This window comes from Perognathus longimembris, chromosome 10 (genome assembly GCF_023159225.1).
Source record: "Perognathus longimembris pacificus isolate PPM17 chromosome 10, ASM2315922v1, whole genome shotgun sequence".
Lineage (NCBI taxonomy): Eukaryota > Metazoa > Chordata > Mammalia > Rodentia > Heteromyidae > Perognathus > Perognathus longimembris.
In genome coordinates this window covers 11,293,382-11,313,213 of record NC_063170.1, presented here as the reverse complement: position 1 = coordinate 11,313,213, position 19,832 = coordinate 11,293,382, and the positions used below count along the sequence as shown (strand labels likewise).

The following is a 19,832-nucleotide window of genomic DNA, read 5'->3' as shown; positions in this document are numbered from 1 at the left end:
AGACTCTAGGTGCTGTCCCCGAGGGTTCTGCTCAAGGCTACACTTGAACCATAGCTCCACTTCTGGCTTTTTGGGAGCTCAATTGGTGGTAAGAATCTCATAAGCTCTGTTGGAACCATGACTTGAATTTGTTCTGATGATTGTTTTTTTTAAAACCATACTTCTTGTTATCAAAAATCCCGTGTGGCTTACTGGCAAATCCTTAACCAGACTCAGTAAACCTGGTTTCTTGTGAGTGGAGTAGAAGTGGGTGACTGGGAAGCAGCGAGAAAGGGGGCACTCAAAGATCCCCACAGGAGTAGGGAAGGCTTGCATCCCTTCCTTCCATTATGCTCATGGATTTGGAGGAATTCAGGTATAGTTGGACTTGGTTGCAATCTGAGGAGTGACCTGTAGAGGGCAGCAGCCACCTTTCCTCATTTCCTCCAGGCACCTGAGAATCTTGAAAACTGCATTCTCTTTCAAGTTTTTTGCCTTTTCCCCCCATAGACCCATTTTTCTGGTGCCTGAAACGTTTTAAGCCCATAGTGAAAAGATGATGAAACGTGGTGTTTGTTACATAGCCCTACTTTCCTGTTTTAGAGTATGGGCAGAAATGGAGAAGGCTGATGAGGTGGGGCCCCTCCCTTGGTTCCCATGCTGGGTTTTTTTTTGTTTTTTGTTTTTTTTTTAATTTAGGTGGGCCTCAGCCCAGCAGCTGGAACCCAGTACCAGGAATCACACAGCCCAGAGTCCAGCAATCTTTTTCAAGCAGGGACATTTGCTTGTAAATGCCAATGGACTAGGCTGAAACCTTGGCCTGGCCACTGACAGTCAGTGACTTGGAGAATGTACATTAACATCTCCTAGGATCCAGGACTGCTGGGGATAAGGGCAGCCATGCCTTAAACTACACTCTGGGCTATTAAGTGGGCAGCTGTGGAGTATGTAATATAGGCTAATGGTTAATGCCTGACCCGACAGTCTTTTTTTTGCCAGTCCTGGGCCTTGGACTCAGGGCCTGAGTACTGTCCCTGGCTTCCTTTTGCTCAAGGCTAGCACTCTGCCACTTGAGCCACAGCGCCACTTCTGGCCATTTTCTGTATATGTGGTGCTGGGGAATCGAACACAGGGCCTCATGTATATGAGGCAGGCACTCTTGCCACTAGGCCATATCCCCAGCCCACCCGACAGTCTTCACACTGGAGTGCGATTGGTCTCTATGACTGACACCAAGTAGTTTCCAGTGCCAAGTACATAGCACATAGTAAATTTACTGGTGTTCAATTTCCTGAATTAGATAAATGTACCGTGCTTAGGACCATCCTTACCCTGGGAGACAGTGTATGTGTGTGTATGTATGGAGAGCAACAAGCAACCCATTTGAGTTCACTTTACTCAACTTTCCTGAGTGACTCAATTTCTCCCAGAAGAGGTAGAGCACCTACCTGGCAAGTCTAAGGTCCCCAGTTCAAATCCCAGCATTGCCATCAACGTATCTCTAAGTACTGAAATTCTGGCCTGGCAAGGTGAACCTGGCCTCCTGGCCCTAGGCTTGCAGGTGCTAGCTCTCTCATCCTCCGATGGAAACAAAGTGCTCGAGCTGGCGACCTTTATTAGAAAAATATCGCCACGTGGAGCCCCCCTCCTTTGAAGGTGTAGAATCTGCTCCAGGGCGGCGTCCTCTGCGTGCATGAAATTCCTGCTCGTGTGGGTGGCGCGGGTCCGGCCGGGCGCCCCCTCTCCAGCCTAGGGGATCACGGGCAGCCTGGCTTGGCGGCTGGGCTTGGCGGCCGGCCGCTCCCCGCAGATGCAGATGCCCCGGCAGGCAGTGCAGCTGGGGGCTGGGCCGCTGGCACCCCGAGCCCGGCACCGAGCCTGCGGCGTGGTGCAGTTCACTTGCAGGGCCTCGGGCTTCACCTCTTCTTCACGAACTTCTTTCTGGAAGCGTTGGGGTTTAACCGCCTCCGGCCGGCCCCCAGGGCGCCATCCCGGACCTGCAGCATGGCCGAGCGGCTGGTGATGTCGTTCTCGGCGAAGGGAGACAGGCCGGCGATGTAGTCAGGGGCGAACACGTCGGTCTTCTGCTTGGCCTTGCGGGAAAGCCGGAGCTGGGGGAAGCGCTGGTCCTCCGTCAGGTGGGGGCTCACGGCGTACTTGCCCCCCTTGGGGGTGGGCAGCGAGTACTGCGAACGAGACCCAGGAAGGAGGTCACAACGGGGCACCACGGGGCCTGCTGACCACCACCCAGAGGACACGCGGGGGGGAGGGGGGAACGGGTTCTAGAGTCGGAGCCACTGTCACCGTGGTGAGCAACTCACTCACCCTGGGGCCGAGCAGCCCCGAGGCCTCCCCAGGATGGGCGCTGAGCCCGGGGCTCTGGGAAGGGATGCGCTGGCTCCCAAGGGCCCTGTTGACTCCCGGGCGGGTGGAGAGCCCCGGGCCTGCTGGGTCCAAGGGACTGGGACTTGTCAACCAAGAGCACCCAGGGCGGTTCCCAGAGCTCCTGCTAGCCAAGCAGGGGCCAACTTAAGCCTCACAATGAGAGTAGAATGGGTCACCTCCGGAGGCGGAAATGCACACTAATGCCAGTGAATGGCAATGGAGGGAACAGCCTCTCTTCAGGTCCAATGCCAAGTCACACAGAGGCACAGTGGACTTAGAAACTCACCATCTGGCAACTTTCCCTGCAGCATCTTTCCAAAAATAACTTAGTAGTTCACCACAACTTCACAGTGGCCGAGTCCATCAGCCCCTTAACCATGCGACTGAGCAACATTGCCACCACCAGAAACCAGGCAATCAGAACCACGCACCCTCTGCTACACCAAAATTACCTCCAACGTGCTCTTGGCGAAACCACAGAGCCTCATCTTTCCATGAGGATTTTCCAGCCCGACCCCTGCCAGGGGCATCCACCCACTGGAAGTGTTTGGCTGGGGGTGGGTGTCATGGTCATGAAAGACACTAACTCAAAGGGACTTAAGGGGGGGGGTGAGTATCGCTCAGCAGGTGAGATGGACAGCCCTGCTCCTGTCCTCCCCGCCTGTCTTGGTACTGGGAGCCGGGGCTCTCAATCCTGTGCTTTGAGTGTGGGGAGACGCTGACACTCACCCGGAGGCCTCGGGCGTTCAGCACCTTGGGGTTGTGGGAGAAGTGCATGTGCAGGGTGCCATCGTCGCTGACGGTCACGGACACCTTCTTCAGGGTCTTGTTCCCACAGTGTGCACAGAACACGCGGCTCATGTCTGACGTCGTCCTGGAGGGCACGAAAGGAGGTGCTGTGGGCTGGCACTACGGGTGGTGAACCCAGCCCCAGGTACAGGGGGCCCGGGCGCGAGGGGAAAGGACAAGGGGCGTGCCGGCTGTGGCGTGTGTTCAACGCACCACACGGGTTCTTATGGAGATAAAGGCCAGGGAGCGCTGCTGGCTCACGCCTGGGATACTAGCTAACTCAGGAGGCTGAGATGTGAGGATCGAGGTTCACAGCTAGCCTGGTCGGGAAACTTATCAACCAACAAAAAGCCAGAAGTAGAGGTGTGGCTCAAGTGGGAAACATCAGCCTTGAGAGGACAAAACTGAGGACAGCTGCGGCAATGAGTCACACAGCAAACACCTGGTGCAGGTGACCATGGCTGGAGAGCGGGCACCAAGGCCTTGCACCCATCTGTCCATCCAAGTGCCCAGGAAGGCCCGTGGACAGGCAGAAGCTGCCCCTGCCAGGGGCCAGGCAGCAATGGCGACCTGTGTCAGGAGAAGCGCCCCCCACCCCACCTGTAAGTCCCCTCACACAGGGGCTCTGGACTGAGCCCCAAGCCTGGCAGTAGCTGACAAATTCACACAGGAAGAGGGAATCTGGACAGGAATTCATGTATGGGAAGATTGAGACTTCAGGTCTTACTCTGGAATTTCAGGCACAAAAGTATACAGCCTAGTCTTGTTTATCTGTCGTACAATTCTCATTCTCCCTGTGCATTATTTCAAAGCAAATCTGCCATTCCACCCAGAAATAGTCCAGTGTGTATCGCTAGAATGACCCCAGGCCGCCGAGGGCATGTGTTTGTACGTGTGGAGCTGCCGGCAACCCCTGTGCCCCCGTAGGAGCCGAACCTAGGCTGCCCCAGAATAAGAAGGCGAGGAAAAACCGAGCTTGGAAGTTCTCAGCGGGGATAGGGAGAGTCCAGCAGAGGGTCCCCGGGTTCTGTGCAGCACCACGCACTTGAAGCAGCCATGGCAGCGCAGGATGTAGCTCCGGGCCTCTCGGATGAGCATGCCGTTCACCGCCAGCACGTGCAGCCCCATCTGCAGCAGAACGTTCTGCAAGCAGCCAGAGAAGGAAACGGGAGGCGAGTCAGATCTTAGCATGAGCTCTGTGATGGGCGAAGGGCGCTCTGCCCGCCCTGGTCTGCCTCACGGCTTCTGTTGATTTTTGTGTGTGTCAGTACTGGGACTTGACACCCTGAGCCTTGCACACTGCTCAGCTTTCTCAGTCATGGCTGGCACTCTACCACCTGGCGGTGCCTCTCAGGACAAGCACGAGGTCACAGGGACGCAGGAATGCACAGGCCTCCTGTGCTCACTGTCGGCAATCTGTGTCAACACAGGCATTCTATCAGAGGAAAGACTCCCATTTCTGCATTTGAAAACTCTCCTGCTTTCTCTATGTACCTGAGTTCAACTCAATCAAGTCCAATTGGAACATCAGATACTCTTACACTAAATGCAAATACTGCCCAGGTCACATGGGTCAGGTTCCTGGAGTCAGGAAAAGCAGCAGCAGACACTAGCAGCTGCAGTCCCCAAACCTCCACAGGACCACGTCAGCGAGGGCACGCCGAGGGCCGGGCCGGCCTGTGCCCTCCCTCACCTGCATAGCGAAGTCTGTGGTCACACAGCCGACCCGCACGTCCTTGGGCTCGTCACACTGCTCCAACTCCTGCTGGATCTGTTTGATGTTGCTGGGCGTTATCCACCCACCTCCATCGTCGTCGCTGTCTTCTTTCCTATCTTCAAATCCATCTTCTTTCTCCTCCTCCTCCTCCTCCCCTCCTTCAAGCTGTAATAGCAAGAAAACTCACCAAGTTCCAGCCCACCCGAGACGTGGAGAAGCCAGTGCGGGGTGGGCTGGAGATCAGAGCCAGGCCTCACCAGCAGCTCCTGCAGCTCCTGGTCGATGTTAGGCAGGGGGCTCCTCCAGAACACAAAGGAACTGAACTCGAGGCTCTCAGCACCATCGGCTGCCAGCCCACGATCTGACGGTTCTGCAGGGGGTTTAGGCTAAGAGGAAAAACAGACATTTAAAACAATCTTTTCTGTGATGCTGGGGACGGTCTGAACCCAGAGCCCGGTGCATACCAGGTGCATGCTCCTTTCACCACGGGGTGCCCCTCCCAACCCCCAAGTAGTAATTACGACCTGAATATTGAATGTGAACACCATGATGCAAGTCAGCTGGGACAGGGATGGAAACATGGGTAAGGGAGAACCTACGGAGCCAGGCTTGGGGAGGGCGCCCGGAATCCCAGCACGTGGGAAGCCCCCTGCGGCAGGAGGGCTGAGCCCGGGCTATGCCGGAGACCTTGCCTCAAGCAATACGGCTTGTAGATGGAATTACCTTGGAGGGCAGATGGAAGCCAGAAATGTGCAGAGGGGTTTCTGGATGCTGAATGGAGGAGGTCACTCTAACCTTAAACAAATAGCAATACATAGTAAATAAAATGTCCTTTGAGCAAGGACATTTAGTTTGAAACTACATGAAGGATCATTAAAAAAATAAAAGAAGGCAAAATAATTCCCCAGGTTACTGAAATAAAACCTGAAAAATATAAGAATGTATTCATAGAGAGAATGACAGTATTCTCTCATCCCAACACCACTAAGTAAAAACTTCAGGATAAATTTCCCACCACGTCACATAAAGCTAGGGTGACTGTCACCGCCCACCACACTCACACTCAAGAATCTCTGGTCCTATCTGTAGGACAATGTCCAAGAGCTGCGCTGCTTGATCAGAGGATGCACTGCATACAAATACCCAATTGTGCCAAAAAGACTGCAGAAAACCAAACGTGGTGTCTCATGGAAAAGGAGCAGAGCTAGCCACCTGGCTCCCCTGTTCTGACAGTGGAGTTAGTGTTTACGTAATCCTCCCTTCTTGCCAGTCCCAGAGCATTTTGGTAACATGCAAGTTTGTGTTTTAAGTTATCATTTTTTCAGACTGGAGGATTGGAAACCTGGCTGCAAATAGACAGGGAGGGTAGATATAATTAACAAAAGCAGTCTCATTTAAAAAAATACTGCTGTGTTTTTTGTTTGTTTTTGCCAGTCCTGGGCCTTGGACTCAGGGCCTGAGCACTGTCCCTGGCTTCTCTTTGTTTAAGGCTAGCACTCTGCCACTTGAGCCACAGTGCCACTTCTGGCCGTTTTCTATATATGTGGTGCTGGGGAATCGAACCCAGGGCTTCATGTATATGAGTCAAGCACTCTTGCCACTAGCCCATATTCCCAGCCCCTGCTGTGTTTTTTGTGAACACTATCAGAAATCAAGGTTCCCTGGGGCTCCCTAAGTCGTCTGGCCTGAGCACAGCCAATGAGTCTGAGTCATAATCCATCATCCCAGTCTTCAAGCTGACCCCCAAATGCAACAGGATCCCACGGTTCATGTCAGAAAGGACTGTGAAAAAAGCCAGCACTAGTGTTCCTTCTTTTGCAATTTCAAAAAGCATTCTATTTGCATTTTCAAATTTTAAACAATCCTTCCCTGGAATGTACAGATCAATACACATATTTGCTTATTTGCAATTAATGAACTTTATTTGGATCCTGATGAACACTGACTTAAAAATTATAAATAATAGTACAAGAAATGTATCTAATGCCTAATGTATGAAACTGTAACCTCTCTGTACATCAGTCTGATAATAAAAATTTGAAAAAAAAGAAAAAGAAAAAAATGTTATCCAAAGAAAACACATTAAAAAATAATTTTAAAAAAGTATAAAATAATGAGAAGGACTGGGAATGTGGCTAAGCAGTAGAGTGCTTGTCTAGCATGCACAAAGCCCTGGGTTTGATTCCTCAGCACCACATAAACAGAAAAAAGCCAGAAGTGGCGCTGTGGCTCAAGAGCAAAAAGAAGCCAGGGACTCAGGCCCTGAGTCCAAGCCCCAGGACTGGCCAAAAAAAAAAAAAAGAGAAATGCAACCATCGATGGGCTACTTGGTGATGTTACAGATAACTATTAGTTCTGTGTAGGTGTAATGGCCTTCAAGTTATTTCTTTCAAGACATACCAAGAAACATGTATCATGGAATTAATAAATGTTGTCCAAATGCAAAATCCTCAGGCCTGTGGCTCTGTAGAAATGAAACCATCTCAGATGACCCCTCAGGCTGTGGGTGAAGGCGGAGAGTTGGCCCATGTTTTGTTTCCTGTACTTCACAATAAAGTGTATCAAAAAACAAAACCCCAACTCTCCGGACTTACCTTTTCTGGTTCTTGTTTTAGGTGAGACACCCCAACAAAATCTGCTTCCAACTGGTAAGTGAGTGCCAGCACCTGGATATCTGTGGCTGAGAGGCTGGGATAGTCTCCAGTTTTCTTTGAAAACTCAGTCACTGTAGGCAAGAGATTCCCAACTTCAATTAAGAGGCAAAACCCCCCAAACAACAGGACCTTGAATAACCATAAAGAAAAAGCCGGGCTAGGGATATGGCCTAGTTGCGAGAGAGCTTGCCTCGTATACATGAGGCCCTGGGTTCAATTCCCCAGCACCACATATACAGAAAACGGCCAGAAGTGGCGCTGTGGCTCAAGTGGCAGAGTGCTAGCCTTGAGCAAAAAGGAAGCCAGGGACAGTGCTCAGGCCCTGAGTCCAAGGCCCAGGTCTGGCCAAAAAAAGAAAAGAAAAAGCCAATAACCCACAAAAACTGCAATACAACTCATCCAATTCTACCCTCTGTTGAGAACTCTATTCTCCACCACCAAGATTCACTCTATAACTAGCGTGAGGTCCTAATGTATCCTCCTAATGTGAGCAGATGAAGAAAAAGAATAAAGGCAGCTGAAAGTCGCAGCAGTTAGCATGACATCTGCACAGGAAAGCATGTTAGAACAGAAATCTCCCTTGTCCCTCAGCTCTAAGATTCTTCTGACTCTTAATTATAACAATTTAGATGAAGAGTATGGATGATTTGATTCCCAGATGGAATGGAAAGTTAATTTGAGTATAACTGCAGTCTATGATGAAAAACTGAATTGCTTTAAGACAGCAGAAATTTTTTGAGAGATTTTTTCGATCTGTTTATTTTTGGTAGTACTTGGATTTGAACCTGAGGCTTCGTGCCTGCTGGGCAGTACTCTGCTGCTGTGTCTCACCTCCAATCTGAAAATATTTTAAAAAGTAAGCTGGGCACAGTGGCTCATGTCTTTATAACCCAGTTACTCAGGAGGCAAGCAATCTAGTTTGAGGCCAATCTAGGCAAAAACTTTGCCCATACCCACATCGACCAATAAAAAGCTGAGTATGGTGGCAGACACTTGTAATCTCAGCTAAAGCAGAAAGCTAGGTAGGAAGATGGGGGTCTAGGTCAACTCTGGCATAAATGTGAGGCTGTAGTCTCAAAAATTATCCCCCACAAAAAAGGTTGGAGGCATGGGTCACATTGCCTAAAAAAAATGCCCCATCTCTAGGTTCAGGGCTACCTTGTTCAAGTGCAGCCCATATCCTTATGGATTAACAGGAGCTATAACTGTGTATTCTCTTATGTGCCAAGTGCAGCAAAAAAGCCTTCCGTGGCAATTTATTTCATCCTTAAATACTGTGAAGTACTTTCTCACAAAGTTTCAACAACCAGGCAAAGATCTCACAGCTAGTAAGTTGGTGGAGAAACACACAGAAACCACAAACTCTTAGAGTGGGTAACAAACAATGTCTCCACTCTCATCCTCAAACTTCTAAAATAATTCAGCTGCTGAGAACCTTTCTTCCCTATGACTGCTTTCATTCCTAACAAGAGAGCAACACTGACTCCCAGGCAAAAGATAGATTTGGCTTTCTTCTTTAAGGTAAGTGATCTGACTTGCTTTTCTTCCTGTTTTTTGACCCTGGGGATCAGAATCCAGGTCCTTAAATGCCAGGCCCACCTCTACCCCTGGATTCTGTTGTGTGTGCAGTTGTGGAGCCAGAGCTCAGGCCTGTGATACCCATGAACTTTGGTGCTGAAAGCTAGGGTTCCACGCGCTGAGCCACAGCTCCACTTCCGGTTGTTTTGGTGGTTAATTCGAGATGAATCTCACTGACATTCCTGCCCTGGCTGGCTTCAAATGGCAATCCTCAGATCTCAGCTAGGGTTACAGCTCCCGGCTGTATCCGGACTCCAGATTTCGAGCTAACAGCGCGCAGGACGCTAGGCTGAGTGACTTATTCCCGCAGCAACCTTGCGGGTACCTGTCTTTTCCATTTTACAGATGCGGGCCCGGGGCCGAGAGTGGAGTGGGGATGGGGGCGGGTCTGGCCGACTCCAGGCTCAGGAAGACCCTCACTCCCCACGCTCCAGATCGTGCTGTCTCTAAATCTGACCAAGTGGGAAGCAACCAGACCCCCCGATTCGCAGCCGAGCAGGCAGGATCCGCAAGCCCGGGGCTCCAGGTCCCCAGCACATCCAGGCTTAGCCCTCAGCACCCCCCCAGGCCGGGCCCAGCACCTCCCAGGCTTGCCCACCCCACCCCAGCATCCCCCAGGCCGGGCTCCTCGGCTCCCCGGCCGAGGCCGGGTCCCCCCGCCCCCGTCCCCGGGCCGAGGCGCTCACCCCGCCGCACGCACTCCGGGCGCGGCTCCTTGAACCGCAGCTCGTACGGCAGGACCGCGAGGCGCCGGCGCGTGGCCCGGTCCCGGATCTCGCTGACCACCTCCCGGATGGTGTAGATATGTCTCCCGAAGTCCTGCGGAGAGATGGGCCCGGCTCACGCTCGCCCCCTCCCCCCGCACCCTCAGGAGCCTCCACCCCGGGCCTTGCTCTTCGGGCGCGACCTCCCGTACCTGCAGAGGTGCGTCCTTCAAGAAAGCCCCGGCATCAGCCACGACGTGCTCCACCGGCGCCATGTTGACAGGACCGGCGCGGAGAGCGCATGCGCGCAGAGGCGGCGCGTCCCGAGGTTCCAATCCAGGCCTCTGGGAACCCGGAGGAACAGCCGCAGCGATTTAGCGTCGCCCCCTGGCGGCCGCCGCTCCACGGCTCGCAGCGCTGCCGTGCGCATGCGCAGCGACGCCGTCAGCTCCGAGCGGTGTGGACCAGGTCAAACGTCTAGGAGTTATGGGAGATCTGTTCTAGCATCGCTAGCTCCTTTACTTATTAAAAAAAATTATCTTCCCCTTTTGTGCTGGCCCCGGGGCTTGAACGCAGGCCCGGGCGATGTCACTGAGAGGTGGTTGGTTTGTTCTTTTGCTCAAGGCTAGCTTGACCCACAGCTCCATTCCAGCCTTTTTCTGTTGGTTAAGTGGAGATAAGAATCTCAGGCCTTCCTGCCGTGGATGGCTTTGAACTCTGATCCTCAGATCTCAGCCTCCCAAGTAGTTAGGATTACAGACATGAGCCATCAGTGGCCGGCTGCTCTTTTCCTGAAAAGGAAGGGGGTAAAAACACCTAGGGGAGGGCTGGGGATATGGCCTAGTGGCAAGAGTGCCTGCCTCATATACATGAGGCCCTGGGTTCGATTCCCCAGCACCACATATACAGAAAATGGCTAGAAGTGGTGCTGTGGCTCAAGTGGCAGAGTGCTAGCCTTGAGCAAAAAGAAGCCAGGGACAGTGCTCAGGCCCTGAGTCCAAGCCCCAGGACTGGCCAAAACAACAACAACAACAACAACAAAAAAACACCTAGGGGGTGTGTGTGCCAGTGGCTCATGCCTGTAATCCTAGTTACTCAGGAGGCTGAGATCTGATTACAGTTCGAAGCCAGCCTGTGCAGAAAGTCTCCATGAAACTTTTATTTTTTTTTAAATTTATTTATTTATTTATTTTATTAATTGGACATAAATTTTTTTACAAGGTGTTGTGCAAAGAGGGTGCAGTTACATAGTAGGGCAGTGTGTACATTTCTTATGATATCTTACGGCCTGTTTTTCTATCCCTTGTCTAGGTCAGGTTGACATATATGCAATATACAATGTATCAAGAACATATACAGTATTCACAGACTTGGTCTCTACTGTCTCTCCATCTCCCTTTGTTAACAGTCATATATCAGGGAGATCATGCCCCTTTGTTTTCTGTGTTCTAGGCTTGTCTCACTCAACATTATTTGTTCGAGTTCTGACCATTTCCCTGTGAATAACAGTATTTCATCATTCCTAATCGCTATGTAGTATTCCATTGTGTATAGGTACCATATTTTTTGGATCCATTCGTCTGTGGAGGGGCATCTGGGTTGTTTCCATATTTTAGCTATTGTGAATTGTGCCGCGATAAACATGGAAGTACAAATGCCTTTTTGATATCTTGGATTTTGCTGTTTAGGATAGATACCTAGGAGTGGTATGGCTGGGTCATAGGGTAGGTCTATATTGAGCTTTTTGAGAAACCTCCATACTGTTCTCCAAAGTGGTTGTACTAATTTGCACTCCCACCAACAATGGAGAAGGGTTCCTCTTTCCCCACAGCCCCTCCAGCATTTGTTGTTTCCTGAGTTCAGAGTATAGGCCATTCTAACTGGGGTGAGGTGGTATCTCAGGGTTGTTTTTATTTGCATTTCCTTTACTAGCAGGGATGTTGAGCATTTCCTCATATGTTTCTTTGCCATTTTTATATCTTCTCTTGTGAAGTCTCTCTTTAGCTCTTTTGCCCATTTCCTAATAGGTTTATTGGGCTTGGAGGGGCTTAGTTTTTTGAGTTCTCTGTAGATGACAGATATCAGGCCTTTGTCTGTTGCTGTGCTGGTAAATATCCTTTCCCATATCGTTGGCTGTCTTTCTATCTTGGTGGCTATGTCCTTAGCTGTGAAGAAACTTTTTAATTTGTAGTAGTCCCATTTGTCGAGTCTTTCTCCTATTTGTTGTGCCCCTGGGACTCTATTCAGGAAGTTCCTTCCTGTGCCTATAAGTTCTAGTGTCTTTCCTACTCTGTCCTTCAGTAGATGAAACTTTTATTTCTAACCACTTAAAAGCTGGAAGTGGCACTATGACTCAAAGTGGTAGAGCGCTAGCCTTGAGCAAAAGAGCTCAGGGACCTCACCCAGGCCCAGAGTTCAAATCCCAGGACTGGCAAAAAAAAAAAAAAATCAAACCTGGGATTTCATCATCATAGGTTCTAGCCTATTACAATACTGGCAATTTTTGGCTAAATGTTGACTTGAGTCATTCTTATCTTCACTCTCTTTCTCGGGTTTTCAGTCTTTTCCCTTAAAATTGTGACTTATCCGTCCTACTTCAAAAATCTTTCAGTGCCCTGATGATACCCAGCAGCAGTTACCAAAAATCTCTTTTTCTTCTCCAAACACATTGTGTCTCTAACTTTCTTACCCTTGTCTCTTCAATCTCCTTGGCTACTTGTACTGTCTGCCCTGAAACAGCATAGAAGAAGACTATTTCCAATTTTCTCATGTATCGTATCAGTGTTTTGGTGTTTATCTCTCACCTTTCTCAGTTTTTCTGCATGATTTGATGTTGCTGATTGTCTTTTTCTAGATTGTTCCTGCCTGATCTCGGTGGCTTTTCATTATCCTGGTCTTCCTGCTTCTTGGATGACCTCATTGACTTCTTTTCTTGCTCTTCACACGACTGTCCGGGCACCTTTGTTTCTCCAGGTTCTCTCCTTCAGCAACACAATATCCTCAAAGCTTCAATGATCACGTGATAACTCTTCCAAAAATCTTTGCTTTTGTTTTTAGTTTACACTAGTTATACAGGAGGGGGGCTGAGGATATGGCCTAGTGGCAAGAGCGCTTGCCTCGTATACATGAGGCCCTGGGTTCAATTCCCCAGCACCACATATATAGAAAATGGCCAGAAGTGGCGCTGTGGCTCAAGTGGCAGAGTGCTAGCCTTGAGCAAAAGAGAGCCAGGGACAGTGTTCAGGCCCTGAGTACAAGCCCTAGGACTGGCCAAAAAAAAAACAAACTAGTTATACAGGAGGGAATTTTTCTTCCCAAATCTTTATGTCCAGTTCTTACCCTTCTCCTTGAAAATTGCCATCTTCATTTAGGAAAATGGTTAAAACTGAGATGTCTGCTCCCTTCAAACTTTTCATTGGTTGGAGCTCCTATTTTTATTAAGAACATTACCAACAAAAGCTTTCAAGGTAGAAATCAGAGGGTCATTCTTATTTCTCCCCTCATTATCACTCTATCCTCTCAGGACAATGCTAATGCCATTATGAAATGTTAGTGTCTGCTTCTCTTCCACATCCATCTCCATGATTATAATGTATGTGTGTGTGTGTGTTTTAATTTTCAAAGAAAAGAGAATACCTTCAACACTACCTGGTTCTGATTTTTCCACCTCTAGTAGATTTTTCATAATGACCTAAAAAGGGAGGGACTTGAGAATTGGACTCTCTAATAATAAAGACTTACTGTAGTTGGTAGTTATCACCATAAGCCCTAGAAATAAAGACTGATCTAGGCCAGTGGTTCTGAAACTTAACCATGCAGTGGGATCACCCAGAGAGAACTTGTGAAAACAGATTATGACCCTTACCCTTAGTTTTGGATTTAGTAGGTCTGGGCAGGACCTGGGAATTTGCATTTCTGTGGAGTTCCAGATGACCAGACAAGCACTCTACCACTAGGCCATATTCCCAGCCCAGTTCCAGATGACAATGCTGCTGATTTGGCTACTACAATGAAAATCACAGATTTAAGGGAATAGCCTGGAAAAGACAGATTAGACCTTGAGCTATTTTCCAATAAACACTAAACATGATTGCTTATATAATAGTTTTCTTGATACTATGTAGATTTGTATTTGTTTGTTGTATTTTTCTGTTAAGTCTCCATGACCTGCCATCCTCCAGCCTTAGAAGGCTCTTATTTATTCAGCAAGCATATATGATGTGATAACACCTGTGGGTTGACTGACATAGTAGCTGTAAACAAAGTAACTTTTTGTGTACTATTCAGGGGAAGCTTTACAGTTCATGAATTTGGAGTTGTATTTTATTTTATTATTTGCTGGTCCAGGAGTGAGCCACTAGCACCTAGCTTGGAGTTAGATCTTGAAGGATCACCAAGTCTAAGGCAGTGAGCTGTGAAACCCCAAGGAGTATTTGGGGATTGAGGATAGAACTTGATAGCACAGGGTGTCTGGGGACAAGGTATCTCAAAAATGAAGAGAGCCCCTGAAACATTTTTTTTTTTGCCAGTCCTGGGCCTTGAACTCAGGGCCTGAGCACTGTCCCTGGCTTCTTTTTGCTCAAGGCTAGCACTCTGCCACTTGAGCCACAGCACCACTTCTGGCTGTTTTCTGTATATGTGGTGCTGGGAATCGAACCCAGGGCCTCATGTATACAAGGCAAGCACTCTTGCCACTAGGCCATATCCCCAGTCCCCCTTGAAACAATTTAAAAAAAAGATTTATTTATTTATTAAGTCATTTCCTTCTTATGCCAGTACTGGGGCTTGAACTCAGGGCTTGGGCACAGTCCCTTAGGTTTCTCACTCAAGGCTGGCATTCTACCGCTAGGGTCACAGTGCCACTTCCAGTGTTCTGGTGGTTAATTGGAAAGCATGGTCTCATGGACATTCCTGCCTGGGCTGGCTTTGAACTGGGATCCCCAGATCTCAGCCTCCTGAGTAGCTAGGATGACAGACATGAGCCATCAATGGCCAGCTCCCTTGATATTTTATTTTATTTTGTCAGTGGTGGGGCTTGAACTTAGGGCCTGGGCACTGTCCCTGAGATTTTGTGCTCAAAGCTAGCCTCTACCACTTGAAACAATTTTTTAAAAACTTGTGGGCAAAAGTAAAAACTCACAATTACCAAAATCGTGGTCACTTAAACATTTTTACATGAGCTGGTGGCTCATCCTACAATCCTAGCTACTCAGGAGGCTGAGATCTGAGGATTGTGGTTCAAAGCCAGCCCACGCAGGAAAGTCCGTAAGACTCCTACAATTAACCACCAGAAAATGTGAAGTAGTGCTGTCGTTCAACGTGGTAGAGTGCTAGCCTTGAGCAGAAGAGCTCAGGGACAGCGCCCAGGTTTTGAGTTCATGCCCCAGTACTGGCAACAGCAACAACAAAAGGTCCAAGGGATTACCTGAGAATCACACCTAGTTAACCACAGCCCGGCCTTTGTAGAGTCTCTGTTCCTGGGACAGAAAGCCAAAGTGGAAGAGCTTCCAAAACTCGCCTGGCTCTCCACACAATGCCCTGCCACCCTACACCTACCTCCATTCCCTTTACGGAGTAAACATAACTATGAATTAAATATTCGGAGAGTGAAGGTTAATACATGGTCTGCCTATGTAGCCCACACCAGCCAAGAGCTTCCAGGTAGAAACATTTTAGGTCAGTGCTCTTTTGTCACTACTGGATGTTGTGTTACCACTTGGAGCACATCCCCACTCCTAAACCAACGTGTGTGTGTTTTCTTTCTTTTTTGCCTGTCCGGGGGCTTGAACTCAGGGCCTGGGCGCTGTCGCTGAGCTGCTTTGGCTCGGGGCTGGCGCTCTACCACTTGAGCCACAGCGCCACTTCCGGCTTTTTTTTCTGCGTTTACTGGCGATGAGTGTCTGGCCGCCTTTCTTTCCCTGCTGGCTTCGAACCGCGATCCCCAGCCTCCCGAGCAGCTAGGATGACAGGCGTGAGCCACCAGCGCCCGGCTCTGTGCGGTATATGTTTTTTAAAGCCAATTGTATTTCACTTAAATTGCTGTTTTTCACAATCAGGGGGTGCTGTACTTGACTGGTCTGACGCGATGGGAAGGGCTTCTCTTCCCCAGGAACTGGGGGCGCAGAGCTGTTACCTGTGTCCCTCGGCTTGGCGGGCAGAAGGAAAACCCCCGGGCGCCCCGTGAACCCTGGGTTTCTGTGGCCGCGTGGGGGCCACACGGAGGGCGGAGACCCCGGCCACGGGGGAGCGGACCAGCCGGCCGCCTCACCACCACCAGCACCACAAGCCAAAGGCCCCGGGGGCCCCGGCCCAGGTCGGCCGCACCTGGGAGCGCAGCCAACCACTTCCGGGTCAGGTGACCGCGCGCGTTCGGTCACGTGACCCGGCCGGAGTGCGGGCGCTGGAAGGCGGAAGTGGGAGCGGAGTTGGGCTCCACTGAGGTGACCGCAGCAGGTAGCGAGCGCTTCCGCCGGGGGCGCGGGCGGCGGCGGCGGCGGGCGGGTGGGTGGCCGGGGGTGGCGGGCGACGCGCGGGGGGGGGTCCGAGGGCGGGCGCGACCGGCACGGCCAGGGGGGCGGCGGCTTCCTGTGGGAGGGGCCTGGCGCGGCGGTTCCGGCCTCCGAGGAGGGGTGCCTGGGCTCCCGCCCGGGCGGGGCGCACGCCTGAGGCGGGCGACTCAAGTGGGCGCTCGGGCCTTGGCGGGGAGCTGCGGGGGGCAGTGGGCGCTTCCGGCAGTGGAGACCCGGGGAGCCGGGGTGCCCCAGGGATGCAAAGCCGCGAGCGAGCTCTGTGGAACTGTGCGCACCCGAGGAAGGGGCGACTTGGGACGGAGCGGACGCCGGGGTGGGGGGTGGTGTGCCTGGAATGGAATGGGCGGGCGGCGTGGAGGGGGAGCGGGGAGAGGGGAAGGAAGTGCGGCCCGGACCTCTCTCCTCCACGGTCCCTTCCTGCCCAATTCTCGGGGAGTGATTTGCTGCCCGGGACTTGGATTTCGGTCCCCTTCAGTTTTTAAAACTTCAGAAAGAATCCCCGAATCTTGATCTGGCTCTCGGCACGCCCTCTTCGTCCTGCTCGGGTCGGCTTCCCACGTCTGGGGAAGCTGGCCGTTCAGATCATCTTTCTTGGAGATTTTCTCTCATCAGGTCTTCTTTGATGCTTTAAATAACAATAATAATGGCTTATTATAATACCACTTAGGTCTTTTAACCTACGCTGTTGACTAGGAGCTAAGCCAGCCTCTCCTTTACGGTTGTCACTGCTGCAGTTTTGGACAGGGTAAACTTAACCACTACTTTAAGGACTTTTCCGTGGGCTTAAATTATTCAGTTTTCCTTGCCACGTGACTGCTTATCTTGACGAGCTGTAACTAGGTAGGGTGACTTGAGAGGTCTGTGTGGTGTTTTTTAGAACTTTGACCTCGGTTCACATTTGGTCCCCTTGCACTTTCAAGTGTGCAGACGGGAAGGGAGTGCCTTGAATGTGTTGTAATTGGAGTGAATGTTCAAACTGGGCACTCACAAGAAGCTAGCAGAAGGAAATAAAAAGTACTTTGCTAATGTATTAGGAAGTCAAGGTTTTGGATGGCTTGACCTTTAAAAGTTAACCTGTGTAGTAGCCCTGAGAGATTGGGAAGGTGTTATTCCCAGTTCAGAAGGAAAAGTTATTTCTAGAAGAATTGACATGATTAAAAAAATACATAACTTACTGCACTTGTTTACTGGCCTCTTTCTTCTTGTTAAACTCTGTAAATCCTTGAAGGGCAGGGTTTTTACTTTATTTGGCTTCTTTGGCCACACCTGGTACATTGTGGGCATTTGGTCAATCCAAGTTCTTTTCCTCATGTTTATTATTTTCTCATGGGCCAATAAAGGTGAGTTCAAATCTCTTGTCCAACCACTTAGCTGTGTGGTCTTTAGAAGTTCTTTTGCTCATCAAACATTGGCCAAAATAGGAGCCAAAAGTGACTCCAAAGTCTTTGGTAAGGACAGCCGAAAGAATGGAGCTGTCTTTTTTCTTTTCTTTTCTTTTTTGCCAGTCCTGGGGCTTGCTCAAGGCTAGCACTCTACCATTTGAGCCACAGCGCCACTTTCAGCCTTTTCTGTTTATGTGGTGCTGAGGAATCAAACCCAGGGCTTCATGCATGCTAGGCAAGCACTCTACTTCCAAGCCACATTCCCAGCCCCTGGAGCTGTCTAACTGAAGGGAAGAGAGTGAGAGAAGCAGAGTTCAGCCCAGTTTTGTACCTTATTTTTTTTTTTTTTCAGAGCTGAGGATTGAACTCAGGACCTTGTACTTGCTAGGCAAATACAACCCAAAGGAGTGATTAATGTTTCTTATTTTTGCTACAACTGGAGGTTTGAACTTAAAAGCTTGTGCTTGATAGGCACTCTTCCCATCTGAGCCAGGTTTTCAGACTTGTGGCTCAGTCTTGTTGATGTGGATTGTCAGATGCCGAAAAGAAATCTAGGTGAAGGTATTGATGGGGGTCTGGCAGGCCTTGGCTGGAGATATGTGTGTGGAAGCTGTTACCATGGGGTTGGAGTAAAAGTTGAAACTGGATGAGGTTGCCCAGAGAGTAACATGAATATATCTCTGAAAAGAATACTGCTGTCTGGAAACATAACCCTCCCCCTTCTCCCTCCCTCCTTTATTTTCCCCAGTATTGAGGTTTTGAACTTAGGTCCTTGAACTTGCAAGACAGACAGGCACTTGGGCAATGCCTCCAGACCCCCTTGCCCTTTTAACTTTAGATTATTTTCTCAATAGGGTGTTTCACATTTTTCTGGGGTTTGCCTAGAACTGTGTGTCCTATCTGGGCTTTCTTCATAGCTAGGGTTATAGAAGTGTACCACCATACCTGCCTTAATGAGGGGAGGTTTCATAATTTGGGGGGAAGGGGCTTGGGATGGTTTTTTTTTTTTTTTTTTTTGCTGGTACTGGGATTTGAATTCATTGCCCCTCACGGTCCCTTAGCTTCTTCATTCAAGCCTAGCCCTCTACCACTTGACCCACAGCTTCATCTTGGCTATTTGTTGTTGTTGTTGTTAATTGGAGGTAAGAGGCTCATACATTTGTTTTCCCAGACTGGCCTCAAACCCTGATTCTCAGATCTCTACCTCCTAAGTAGCTAGGATTGCAGGTATGAGCCACCTATGCCTGGTATAGCCTGGGATAGTCTTGAACTGCATCCTCCTAATCTTCCTCAGTAGTTGGTGTTACAGATGTGAATTGCCAGGCCTGCTGATTTTAATATTTTCTTATTTGTTTATGAATACATTAAGTCTAAAATTTATTTTAAGTTTTTTCTTTTTTGTTATTGTCATTTTGAACTGTTCTTTATTGTTATTTCTAAATTTTTATTTAGTTTTGTGTCAGTTCTGGGGCTTGATTGAACTTGGCCTGGGTGCTGTTCTGAGTTTTGTTTTTTTTTTGCTCAAGGCTAGCACTTTTCTACCACAGCTCTACTTCTGGTTTTCTGGTGCTTAATTGGAGATACGAGAGTTTCATGAACTTTTCTGCCTGGGCTGGCTTTGAACCACGTTCTTCAGATGTCAGCCATCTGAGTAGGTAGGATTACAGGCATGAGCCACTCGAGCCTGGCTTATATATATTCGGTATTTATTAGGTAGTTGTACAAAGGGGTTTCAATCCCAGAAGTCAGGTCTGAGTGCCACGCATCCTGATCAATGTCACCCATTTTTTTTTTGCTGTTTTTTAATTAGCAAATATTACTGGCACAAGAGTGTTTCACTGTGATGCTGAAAAATACTTTTTTCCCCTTAAACATAAAAGACTAACTTCCAGAGTCATCTAGACTGTTCTTCATGGTTTGTCTCTTCAGTCATGGTCCAGAGGACTCTGAGAAGTTGTAGGAATATGCCAGGATAGACTCATGAGTGGGGGGGGGCCCTGGACTTCCCTATGCCACTTGCTCAGAGCCTGGAGAGTGACTATAGAGTGTCCATGTTAGCTGGATATTAACTTTTTTTTTTCTTGGTCATGAGATTTTAACTCAAGGTTGGGTGA

At 49.4% G+C, this 19,832-nt stretch overlaps 2 protein-coding genes across 2 annotated transcripts in view; one reads left to right on the top strand and one right to left on the bottom strand.

Annotated features, from left to right (window-relative positions):
• Positions 1-1,577: 1,577 nt before the first annotated feature.
• Positions 1,578-16,097, bottom strand: Nob1 (NIN1 (RPN12) binding protein 1 homolog). Its single transcript, XM_048355209.1, has 10 exons — positions 15,940-16,097; positions 10,019-10,150; positions 9,789-9,921; positions 7,465-7,595; positions 5,594-5,665; positions 5,128-5,256; positions 4,847-5,035; positions 4,199-4,296; positions 3,094-3,238; positions 1,578-2,165 (listed from the first exon to the last, which is right to left on the bottom strand). The coding sequence occupies exons 2-10, from the start codon at positions 10,079-10,081 to the stop codon at positions 1,896-1,898; spliced, it is 1,230 nt and encodes a 409-aa protein (XP_048211166.1). The 5' UTR covers positions 10,082-10,150; positions 15,940-16,097; the 3' UTR covers positions 1,578-1,895.
• Positions 16,098-16,187: 90 nt separating this feature from the next.
• Wwp2 (WW domain containing E3 ubiquitin protein ligase 2) overlaps positions 16,188-19,832 on the top strand; it is a 117,324-nt gene continuing 113,679 nt past the window's right edge. The window contains exon 1 of the mRNA XM_048355208.1: positions 16,188-16,259. The gene's annotated coding sequence lies outside the window, so the exon portion shown is untranslated. The remainder of the gene's footprint in view (positions 16,260-19,832) is intronic.